Source organism: Mastigoproctus giganteus, chromosome 6 (genome assembly GCF_048544385.1).
Source record: "Mastigoproctus giganteus isolate SK-2022 chromosome 6, ASM4854438v1, whole genome shotgun sequence".
Lineage (NCBI taxonomy): Eukaryota > Metazoa > Arthropoda > Arachnida > Uropygi > Thelyphonidae > Mastigoproctus > Mastigoproctus giganteus.
In genome coordinates, this window is record NC_143580.1 from 221902005 (window position 1) to 221914861 (window position 12857).

At 38.2% G+C, this 12857-nt stretch overlaps 1 protein-coding gene across 3 annotated transcripts in view; it reads right to left on the minus strand.

Moving 5' to 3' along the window:
* LOC150085010 (leucine-rich PPR motif-containing protein, mitochondrial-like) overlaps nucleotides 1–12857 on the minus strand; it is a 380604-nt gene that overhangs the window by 266795 nt on the left and 100952 nt on the right. For all 3 annotated transcript variants that reach the window (XM_090376735.1, XM_090376734.1, XM_090376736.1), the window contains exons 8-9: nucleotides 4274–4466; nucleotides 1595–1786 (exon numbers count right to left, since the gene is read on the minus strand). In XM_090376735.1, coding sequence (XP_090232861.1) covers nucleotides 1595–1786; nucleotides 4274–4466 — 385 coding nt within the window. The remainder of the gene's footprint in view (nucleotides 1–1594; nucleotides 1787–4273; nucleotides 4467–12857) is intronic.

Sequence of the window (12857 nt, forward strand, 5' to 3'; positions counted from 1 at the left end):
TTAGCCAGCAGATGGTTGATTGCTGGAACAAACTTCCATCAGTCGTGGAAGTTGATAGCTTAAATAAATTCGAGGAAGAAATGGACAAACTTTTGAAGTGAACGGATAGGTGAAATGATAAATTTTTTTTTTTTTTTTTTTTTGGCTGATGCTGTATAAGCTTGCTTTCTTGCATCATATGCCTCTACTAATGCTAATCTGTGAGGCTGTGCAGCACAAATTTTGCACATACCTTCCTTTCCCCTAAATCTTCATACAGAATTTGACCAATCATTTCCTTATTCATAACCAACATCAGCCATCATTCTGAGGGCCAAATACCAATCACTTACCACAATTTTTCAGAATTTTGCAACTCTGTCCTCATCTCGAGAGGATGATGGACACCTTGGGTCATCGCAAATATCTCACGCTCATCTCTGAAGTGCTTATATCATTCGAACACACTGGTATGACAATGTTTCATCACCATAAACATTTCATACATTTCTGCTGCAGATTTTCCCAATTTAAAGCAAAATATTCATCCATTTCATTGCTCCATTGCAAAATCATGACAGAATGTTATCTAAACTGAAGAAACTGGAAGATTTTGTGTGTTGAAGGTTAAGATTATGTGTTAGGTCTCTAAGCTGCCATCTTTTCATATCATGATTCTTTTTGCTTGAGTTACATTTTGATATTGTCATTCCTGGACTATTTCTTCTTCGGCGACATTTAATAGATTCCATTCAGTAATCACTCCCTTGGAAGAATTCAGTGTTGTATGTAGGGTGACTTGAATTGGAATTCCACTCAAGGAAGTGAGCTGTGATAGTAACACAGAGTGTCTTGGGTAAGAGGTCTCTCCAAATGATGAAAGGGGAGAGCTTGCTCACAGGTCATTCCTGATGTTACTGACAGATTGTAACATCAGGAATGCTGGAGATTCTTGCTTGTTTGTATCCTCTTTCAGTCTCTTTGACAGAGAAGTTGTGGTCAATTTCACAATTGTCATTATGTTGAGAACTCCTTGGCTCTAAATGCAGGAATTCGTTAACATCCATTTTTACTCCTCTTAGCACTGAGGATTGATTTATCCCCCCCCCAGGTTACCAGCCCCAGCAGCAGCAATTCCGCAAGTGACCAGGCAGAGAGTTAGTTGGCTTGGTTAAACAGAAAAAAAAACAGGAAAGATGTCTTTTCTTTCCTGACTTCACCTACTGCTTGTAAGGGAGAAGTTATTTGAATGTAATGAAATTTAAATATGTTAATGTTTAAACTAAACAGAATAAAGATTCCTTGCCAGAAAAACACTTTTGAGAATGCACTACAATCGCTTGGTCACAGAATGCTTGACAACCAGGGCCACTATTAGGGATGATCATATTCCTATTAATATCTGATTCAACTGGTTCCTTGGTTTTAAATTGCAATTATCATTTTCTAAGTATGATACACTGATAGTGGCATGGGATCCCATATAGAAATAAAGAGCTACAACAAAAAATTGATTTATTAATTAATAATTTAAAATTCTATCAAAACATTCATATTTTGTAAATTATGAACTGCATCATGCTTCAAATTTCATGAAATCAACAAAAGCACATACCTTTCCTTTTTCAACCAGACTCCTAATAAAAAAGAACCCAGAAGGAGCTGGGCTACCATCAGGGTAAAGAGCTTTGGGCAATTTTTTCAAAAGTGTGTAAGCTAAGTCATTTTGATCTTTGTTCACCAATTCCAAAATAATATTAATACAATCCTGAGAAAATCCAGGTAATGTTCTGAGATGGCCAATTATCTAAAAACAAAAACAAATAATTCAGTGCTGTAAAACAAAGAAAACTTGTTGTTGATAAAGGTATATATGAAAATGCATAGCAAAGCCTGAAAACACTTTAATGTGATAAAGTACTTTGCTAATTTAACATACATCCTTTACTGTATGTATTATCCATAAGCTCATAAGCTTGCTTTCTTGCATCACATGCCTCTATTACTATTATTGGGGATCTTTCTAGGTAAGGTGCATAATAAGCAATAGAACCAAGCAACTCGGTTTGGGGGGGGGGGGAGTGAGGTTTTAGCCGTCCAAATATTAAAAGGATGGTGAGGAACCTTCCCCAAAATATATATATATAAAAAAAAGCATATTACTATATTATAATATATTTATTTTGAATATTGATACAAAATTTTTCCCACTAAACTATTGTACATTAGTAACTACATCATCCAAACATAAGATATACTTGACTTCATCAAATTACACAGTACAAGATCAAGAATGCCTAGTCTTCAACAGAATATATGAAACAATGAAAATAAAAAAAGAAGGTAACAGCTGCAAAGAGACTGACTACCACTGTTTCAGACAATAATAGCTGATTTTTTTTTATTTAAAGGCATTCATGCCTCTGAATAAAATCTGTGAGATAAACAATAACAGTTATAAGGTACCAAGTTGCTCCTTAAATAACAGATCTTTCTATTATTTTCTCCTAATTTCTCCAATAGTTTTAAAACATGTACTGCTAAGTTACAAAAGAGTATTTCGAAAAAGTTTACTCATAAAAAGACAGGTACTTGTTATATTGTTAAAAAAAAAAAAAAAAAAAAAAACACGAAAACGTTGTTCAAACATCATTCATTAGAAAATCATGAAAAATGTACCTTGTCATTGTTTAAAGTTTTCACTTCAACTAGAGACACTAAGCACCCTACATAAATTTCTGTAACATGAGCTTTGGTCACCAAAGATGAACTGGCATTTTGGTTTTTTCCAAAGTTCTTCATGCCAGATAAATATTTTCTGTAACTTTGTTTGCCGAATATAATTCCACAAAGACAGAAATCCTGCAGCAACAACCCTGTGTGTCAGAGTCTTTTCCTAGAAAAGAATAAAAGCATATGTCTTTATTCCAAATTTCACATAAAGAAAACATTTTTCTATGGACTGTTTCATGGAGTACAAAAGGATGCGGAATTTCTGAGTTTCGGGGATGGCAGTAGCTAATGCAAGGGCACAACTCAAAGGGTGGTCAATTGCTTTTTACTCCCCCCACTTAAGCATTATTTCTGGTTTTTACAAACTTACCAGATGGGACAAAAAGGTCTTCCAAACAAAAGATTTGTTGGATCGATTATGGTGTGTGATTGGTAAGCAAATCAAAACCTGAAAACAGTTCTGTAAGCTCAAAAAATTTTCTTTCCACCTTTCACAGATTCAAATTCTACTTTTTTTTATATAAGAGGTACAAGGGATCCCACTTTCCATCCATGTTTTGGGGGTTCTGCCACATGGAGGGAGACTTGGAGAACATCGGCAACATTATAATATGATTTCAAGATTTGCAGCTTTGACAGGTTTCCACCTTACAAGATTCCACCATTCACAGGTTTTACTCAATTACATATTTTTATTCCAAACAACTTGATCAACAGTCTCCCTAATTTTGTGCACCTCCTCTCAGAGCACTATGAAGGAAGGCGGTTTTTTTTTTTTTTTCATAATTTGCTTTTGCACAACAAATCTCATAAAGGGTAACCATTAGAAAGAAAGTACTTCTTTCTCTTGTGCCTCATGCTTTTTCCTTTCTCACTGACAAAAAAAACAGTATGCAAAACTAGCAAAAATATCCAAGATAATTATATCTATAAGGAGTCACATTCAAGGAAGTCTTTCAGCTATCACCATTTTCATCTCATAGTGGTTTGCCAACCCTACAGAATCTGCCCCCAGATTATACACACTGTAATAAAGCAGCAGTATCTTACATATGATAGTCTTCTAACCTTTCCATGACTCTACATGACCTTTCCACAGTATAGCCACCAATATATTTATGGTGGTTTCCCTTTTATGTGTACCTTGATTTCCTGCTATAAAATACAACAAAAATATCAGATTTGCATATCTCGTGTGTTTTCCTACTGTTTTATTATTCTCACTCATGCACACCAAAACATGAATCCATTAGAGAGAATTATTCTAGTAATAATAAAAATATCTATTCTTATATTTGTAACACCAATGAAGTTAATACATGTACTGGTTTAAGTAGGTAGCTTATACAGTTAATTTTATTTGGGAAAGAAGAAGACCTTAAGAATTATGTTTTTGATATTAAATACAACAGCAGTAGTACAAGTGGGGGAATAAAGTAGCAGCACTTATCCTATTAAAAAAAAACACTAACTTTGATTTGATATCTTTACTGTAGCAGCAAAGATATCAAATATCAAAGTCACTACAAATAATCTTATAGCAGAGAAAGAGAAAACTTACTTCATCCACATACTGGTGATGACCATTAACAGAAAGTGCAAATATGATATCCAAGTAGTCCTTATCCAGAAGGAAAGCTTCCTTCTGTTTAGCTTCAAGAATATAATGACGTATGGATTCTATATCACCTTTCTCTGCATAAGCACAAAGCAAAGTTGAATAAGTGTCCGAAGATGGCTCGAGATGAACACTTCTATAAAAATAAATAAGGGCTTAAAATACCACTAATTAAGCAAGAACTACAGTATCAAATATGATCAGAATGGTCTTAATTTATATAATTTCAATATAACAATAAAATCACTCAATATGAAACTATTATTTTATGAAGGATCTTTATAGCAACAATTTTCAACCATGCATTTGCAAAGCACCCATAAAAAAATTATACATGTATATATATTTACAGTGGCGGACAAAAAAACTGCATCACCTTAAAAAAAGTAATAGTGAAACATATAAGATAATTTGATTACAGTCACTTTCTTTGTCGCAAAGCAAAGGTATTGTGTCAGATAATGCTTCTATTGCATCAGACAGTAATTGCAAGATACTGCATCAGCAGTTTCTATAAATACGGCACTAGAAGGGTATACACGCTCATTAGTATCCTGTTTTGCGGAGGTGTAAGCATGGCTCCATATGTTCAATTGACACCAAAGGGAAAAAAGTGTAGCTATTGCACTGTCCCAGGAAGGACTTTCTACGTGTGCTATCGCTGATAAAGTAGACTACCACCAGTCAACAGTAACCCAGGTGCTAAAATTAAAGCATGAAACCAGTGATGTGAAGAGAAAACCTGGATGAGGCCATAAGAGACTGACTACACTTTCTCAAGATCGATATTTGAAATGGCTATGCCTTCGTAATCGCCATGCTAGTACTCCTGATCTAAAACTGGAATTTGAGATGGCCTCTTGCATTGAAACAAGCGCATGAACTGTCCAAAGGCAGCTTTCGGAATGTGGTCTGCATGCCTATCAGCCGAAGAAGAAGCCTTTGTTGACCCAACAAATGAAGAAGAAGCAAGTTGCTTGGACTAAAACGCATGTTTCATGGACAAAAGAGCAATGGGACACCGTCATCTTTTCTGATGAATCGAAATTCAACCTGCATGGCTCGATGAGAAGCAATAAGTCAGAAGACGAAAATCTGAGGCATACCATCCTGACTGCATAACACCAACTGTAAAGTTCCCCGCCAGTCAGATGGTCCAGGGATGATGCATAACAAGCAAAGGGGTGGGGCAAATTAAGTTTATTAACGGAACAGTGAATGCAGAAACCTACACTGCTACCTTGGAGGAGTGCCTGAAACCCGTTCATTATTAGGGATCGCCACACAGATGTCCAAAACTGCATTTTTCCACAGGACTCAGCACCTTGCCACACAGCAAAATTGGCAAGTGTTATGCTTTGAGATTAAATAATGAGTTTGTCTTCTTGTCTCACTTAAAACATACTTACACCAATGTTTTCCCTAGTTTTTCTCCCTTAAGGTGCAGTCATACCTCAGAAATGCTGGCATTACAGTGTTGGACTGGCTCAGTAACAGTCCAGATTTGAACCCTACTGAAAATTGCTGGTACATAATGTCATCTAAAATTGCTCAGAATTGTAAGAGTGTGGTACCATGAAATTGGGCAACCATATATCCAGAAGTTGATTAACTCTATCACTGCAAGGCTGTAATTGCAGCTCGAGGAGGAACAACAACATATTGAGGACTTATTTTGCTGATTTATAGTACATAATGCTATTATGTTAACTTGTCATTTTAGTTTGTACACGAAAATGCAATAAAATGCATATCTGATTGTCATGATTGCCATTTGCATGATTTCTCATATTTCCAGGCAATTAGATATATCAGGTGGAGTCTTTTTATTGGATTTCATTCAGAGAGATATATATATCCCATTTAACAAATGCATTTCAAACATTTCTGCAACCCACAATGCAGTACAAAACACATTGTTTGCAAAATTCATAAGTGATGCAATTTTTTTGTCCGTCACTGTACACATACACACAGTCGGACCTCCCTTTCCACAATTTAGTGGTGCCCTTAAAACCTATAGAAATGCCACAAGAAGTCGCACTGGTCAACTGCTATCTATGTGCCAGCACCCATTAGCAAAAATTAAAGCCTATTCCCAATGCAGATATTGACTCTAGTCAACCTGTTTTCTACTATAAGCACCATATTAGAGAATTAGGAGAGAGTGATTGCCTTTATCCTGGAAATTCTTCTGTTGTTTCGCAGAAATGAGTCATCCACACTTTCACTAAATTTCACCTGCCTTTGTTTACATGGTAGGTACAAGTGGTCCCTATATCAGTTTGGCTTTAGTTGCTGTGCAAGTAACCTTACAATGTCTAAGAGTAAGTTCTTGAGTGTAGTGGAAAGAATGGAAGTGCTTAACAGTGTAGATTAGGGTATATAAAAAAAAAAAAAAAAAAAAAAATCACTTACAAAATTATGCCTCTATGAAGATGTAGATGAAGCCGTTTTTAAGTGGGTGAAGTTGATTCGAGACCAAAATATACCGTTATCAAGGTCATTAATAAAAGAAAAGGCTATGGAGTATGCATCTCTTCTGGGGAATAAAATATTCCAAGTCAGTAATAAGGTACAAGTCAGTTCTGGTTGATTGGACAAATTTAAAAGGCGCCATGCCTTACTCAAAAATGTTATTTCTGGTGAAAGTGGAGTTGTAATCAACGAAGACTGTACCCATTAGAAAGAAAGTTTTGAAAAAAATTATGAAAGACTACAAGTCCAAAGATATATTCAACATTGATGAAACAGGTCTATTTATTACAGTAATAAATGTTTAGGTGGTAAAAATAGTAAGAAGAGAATTACAGCCTTGGTTGGTGCAAATATGGCTGGTAATGAAAAACTGAAGCTTTTAGTAATAAGTAAACAACCCAGATGTTTCAAAGGAGTAAAGAGTTGGACTACAACAAAAAACTTGGATGACAAGTTAAATTTTTGAACAGTGGATTTTACATTTTGATAGAGAGAAGACAAAAGAAACTGAAAAATTACATTGATTGTTGACAACTGCTCTACCAACCTTCACTCGCTAATTTCAAAACCTCAAATGTGAAGCTTGTTTTCTTCTCCCTGAATACCTCGTCTAAGCTGCAGCCAATGAACCAGGGCATTATCAAGAATATGAAAATGCATTACCAAAGGCACATACTGAAAAAAAATTATACTGAGAATAGAAACCAACCAACATAGATTCTGTTGTGGATTTGCTGATGCGCATATCAGAGTTGGCGAAAGTGTGGAGTCAAGATGTGATGGAAACAACGATTAAGAATTGTTTCACAAAAGCTAGTTTTGCTAAAATGCCAATGAACAGCAATGAGAGGGATTAACTGCTACAAGATATTGAGCAATCTCAGGAAGAACTCCAAGCAAGAGGTTTGATCAGTGGAGAAATTGTTCTTTCTTGATGAATTTTCAGGAATTGATAATGATGTCATAGTAGCTGAATATATGAGTGACCCCAAAATTTTGGAACTTATTCAAAGGCCTAGTGACAATATCAACAATGAGCTGGATGAAAATGAGGATAGTGTTAAACCTTTCAAACATGAAATGTTGACAGCATTTGAAACTGTGTCAAGGCCTTCAGTGTGAAGAAAATGTGCCAGAAAATATATTTGAGTGTTTAAATAAATGTGAACATTTTTATGAATGATGTACAGTAAAATCCAGTATACAACAAAAAATAATCAAATATTTTAAAATAATTCTTAAGTGTACTAATATATTGTGCATCATGTAAATAGTCATTTTTTAATATGTATGTATTAATAAATCGTGTTAAAATGATAGAAAATTTATTCATTCCCACTGATTTCTGATTTATTTCCCATCTTTTACTATATATTTCTTAATATTGAATTACAGTATTTTTTATTGTTGAAAAGGTCATATTTCTCTATAACGAAATTTCTGTTTAATGAATTTTTTCAGGCAAACAATTGATTTCATTATACAGAGGTCCAACTGTATATACATATACACACACACACGTATACATACATATATATACTATATATATATATATACGAGGTGTGGCAATAAAGTTCTCAGCCTGGTACAATAAAAAGAACACAAAGTGAAGGAGCCCAAAAATGGTTTTATTTTTATTCAACATAATCACTACCTGATTAAATGTTTAATTCTAAAAGTTTCTGAAAAGATTCAGTGGACGCATCAAAAGAGATGATGTTCAGTTCAGCAGTTAAGTTTTTCTTGGGCTGAAAGAATACGGAATGGTTATGGCCTCAACCTACAGGGAATTTACTTGACATAATGGTTAGTGCAACAAGATCATTTTTATACGTAAGAGAATCACTGAAATGACCATCTGATTGGTGGTGGTGGTATCCACTAAGGATAAGCAACAACAGTCTTTTCCACTGGCAAAGATTTGTTTATTCAAGGTGGTGCAATATCAGGCAACTTGTTTTGAAGGTACATAATAAAATAGGCCTACGTGCTCTGGATTCATAATGCGAAAATTTATTTTTATTTTGTTACACAGAGCATTAAAAACTACGATAAATGAATTAGCTTTCGGCTGGGTGGCAGCCTTCATCAGATTAAAATACTTTGAATGGCAGTTGGAATAGAGATGCACTGCCAGGATGGTGCGTGAGGCACGTGGTTAATTGTTTGTTGATGTTTGTGGCTGTGACGTATGGTGGTGACGTGGCCAGCGTTTGTCTATGGACAGAATTACTGCTTCTGTGATGGGGTAAGTTGACAACCACTGTTCCTGTTCAACGAGGTATCCGAGCATTTTATATTTAACGATTCCAACCAGGTGCGCCTTAGGTAATGGTGGGACTTGTCCACAACCACGACATCGCGGTGTGGGTCGATGTCGTGGTGGGTTGTCCAGACATGCTCGGCAATAGCTGAGTGTTCTACATCCGCCAAATGGATCGCCCTTTTATGTTCTGAGAGGCGTTTCTCGAGTCGACGTCCAGTCTCACCAAAGTAGCAGCTCGTGCAGTCACGGCAAGAGATGCGATAGACCAAACCACTCTGTAGAAGGGTGGGGACAGGTGTTTTTTATGTTGGAAAGGAGAGAATGCAGTTTCTTGCCTGGGAGTTGGATGCACTTTATCCCATGCGATCTTAGGATTCTAACGATCTGCTGTGACAGGTTGGGGTAGTATGGGATGAATGCCCTCGTGGATGACTCCGTCACTGTTGGCGTTGCTGTTGGTCGTCACGTTGTCGCGTGCTTGTAGATCACACCTGTTAAGGACGTCGATGGAGTAGCCACACCTCGTAAGGTCTACTTTGACTCTGGTGATCTCTTTGCGCCTTTCATCTGCAGAGCTGGAGTGTGTCCAGGCGCAAGTTAGCAAGGTTCGGGCGGTTGAGAGGAGGTGGCCCCGTGCGTGTGCTGACTGGAAGTTGGTAAATTGGCTGAAGCAAGAAAAATCACACAGTCAACCCGTAATCACCTCCGTGCCTCCAGGTGTCAGATCCCACGGTTTTACAGCCTGCCGAAAGTGCACAAAGAAGGCACACCACTAAGACCTATTGTATCCTGCTGTGAATCACCAACTTACGAGCTGTCTAAATTTGTCTCGAGACTTCTTTCTCCTCTAGTTGGCAAGACCACCTACACCGTCTCCAACAGTGTTGAGTTCATAGAAAGGATCCGCACTATATCCATCTCGCAAGATCAAGTCATGGCATCGTTCAATGTCGTATCACTCTTTACCTCCATCCCGGTGGAACTTGCCATCTCTTGCGCAAAACAACTCTTGGATAATGATGGAACCCTTAGCGACAGAACTAAGCTGACGCCTGATGACATTTCCGCCGCCCTCAGACTGTACTTAACAGGGGGTGCAATCATGTTTAATGGCTCAATCTACCAGCAGATACATGGCACAGCCATGGGTTCCCCTGTCAGCTCGGTCACAGCAAACATCGTGATGGAGGAGTTAGAGGGACGTGCGTTTACACATGCACCGGATCACATCGCCTTTTGGTGTCGCTATGTAGACGATGTGTTCGTAGTGATCCCTAGAGACTGAGGTCAGCGACTCCTAACCCACCTCAACTCACTGTCGCCCTTCATAAAATTCACGATTGAGCTGGAGTCGAACAACTCTATACCATACCTAGATACACTTGTCCGGCGCGAAGACACATGGTTGAAGACGACAGTTTATCGTAAGCCTATGTGTGCTGGCCAATTTACCAACTTCCAGTCAGCACACGCACGGGGCCACCTCCTCTCAACCGCCCGAACCTTGCTAACTCGCGCCTGGACACACTCCAGCTCTGCAGATGAAAGGCGCAAAGAGATCACCAGAGTCAAAGTAGACCTTACGAGGTGTGGCTACCCCATCGACGTCCTTAACAGGTGTGATCTACAAGCACGCGACAACGTGACGACCAACAGCAACGCCAACAGTGACGAGTCATCCACGAGGGCATTCATCCCATACTACCCCAACCTGTCACAGCAGATCGGTAGAATCCTAAGATCACATGGGATAAAGTGCATCCAACTCCCAGGCAAGAAACTGCATTCTCTCCTTTCCAACATAAAAAACACCTGTCCCCACCCTTCTACAGAGTGGTTTGGTCTATCGCATCTCTTGCCGTGACTGCACGAGCTGCTACTTTGGAGAGACTGGACGTCGACTCGAGAAACGCCTCTCAGAACATAAAAGGGCGATCCGTTTGGCGGATGTAGAACACTCAGCTATTGCCGAGCATGTCTGGACAACCCACCACGACATCGACCCACACCGTGATGTCGTGGCTGTGGACAAGTCCCACCATTACCTAAGGCGCACCTGGTTGGAATCGTTAAATATAAAATGCTTGGATACCTCGTTGAACAGGAACAGTGGTTGTCAACTTAACCCCATCACAGAAGCAGTAATTCTGTCCATAGACAAACGCTGGCCACGTCACCACCATACGTCACAGCCACAAACAATTAACCACGTGCCTCACGCACCATCCTGGCAGTGCATCTCTATTCCAACTGCCATTCAAAGTATTTTAATCTGATGAAGGCTGCCACCCAGCCGAAAGCTAATTCATTTATCGTAGTTTTTAATGCTCTGTGTAACAAAATAAAAATAAATTTTCGCATTGTTTTGAAGGTATTCACAATGAAATATGATAAAATAAATGTCATTTTCACCATTTCAGTGATTCGGTTACGTCATTCATTCGTTATGTCAAGTGAATTCCCCGTATGTTGAGCCATAGCCCTTCCAAATTCTTTCAGTCTATACACTTTTATAATATATGATGTCTTTCATATTGTGAAGTTATACTTCATAACTGGGTTGCCAACATTGCAACACCAGGATACCTACCCACCCACCGATGAGAGGCCAAACAGCCACCTGGGTGGCAGTATCCACTGAAAATAAGCAACAACAGTAAAGTTGTTGCTTATTCGAGGTAGTGCAATATCAGGCAACCCATTTTGAAGGTATTAACAATATCAGATGTGATAAAAAAAAAGATTCCATTTTCACCATTTCGGTGATTCTATTGATGCTATTGCACAAATCATTATGTCAAGTTTTTCTTTATGTCCACAACATAACATCCTGAAATCTCTTCTCTTCAAGGGCAATTTTCATGTTGCAAAAGAGGAAGAAGTCCACTAGTGCTAGATCAGAAGCGTAGGGTGGATTTGTTTGTTTGTTATTTAGTTTTTAGCAGCATTAGCAACTAAGGCAGAACTGGAATTTGGGGAGTACAACGTCTACAGAAAGGATAGACAGGATAGGAAGGGGGGAGGGGTTATACTATTAGTTAAGAAACACATAAAAACCAAGGAAGTGAAGCCAGTCGACATTGCTGGACAGTGCAGTGTTGAGTCAGTTTGGTGTGACATAAGCATTGGGAGATCAAAATTAAGAGTAGGAGTGTGCTATAGGCCTAATGACTCTGATGAGTATAATAAGAAACTGTACAGGGAAATAGAGTGGGCTAGTAAATCAGAGAGTCTTATAATGGGAGATTTTAATTTCCCAGATATTGACTGGAATTTGGGGGCTGGTCACTCACACACTAGCAGGGCTTTTGTGGATTTATTGGATGATTGTTTTCTACATCAGCAGTGATTCTTCATGCATTAAGAATCTGCAGATAAATGAACCACTAGGTGGCAGTGATCACAGTGTGCTGAAGTGGGATTTACTCAAAGGGGTAACTACCATTAGGGGTAAAGGGAAGGGTTATTGCTTCCGTAAAGGCGACTACGATGGACTGAGACAGTATTTAAATTCTATACAGTGGGACCAACTGATGATGTTACCAACATCAAATTCAAAATGGGAAGCATTCAAAGAACTTATCTTGGAAGCTACTAGGCTTTACATACCAACTAAGAAATATTGTTCAAGGTTTAGGCCAAAATGGATGTCAGATGAACTAATGAGGCATATGGCAGAGAAGAAAAATGCATGGGATACTTACAAATTAACACATGACACAGAAGCCTATGATAGATACAAGTTGATATGCAACCAAGTTACAAAGGAGGTTAGGCAGGCGA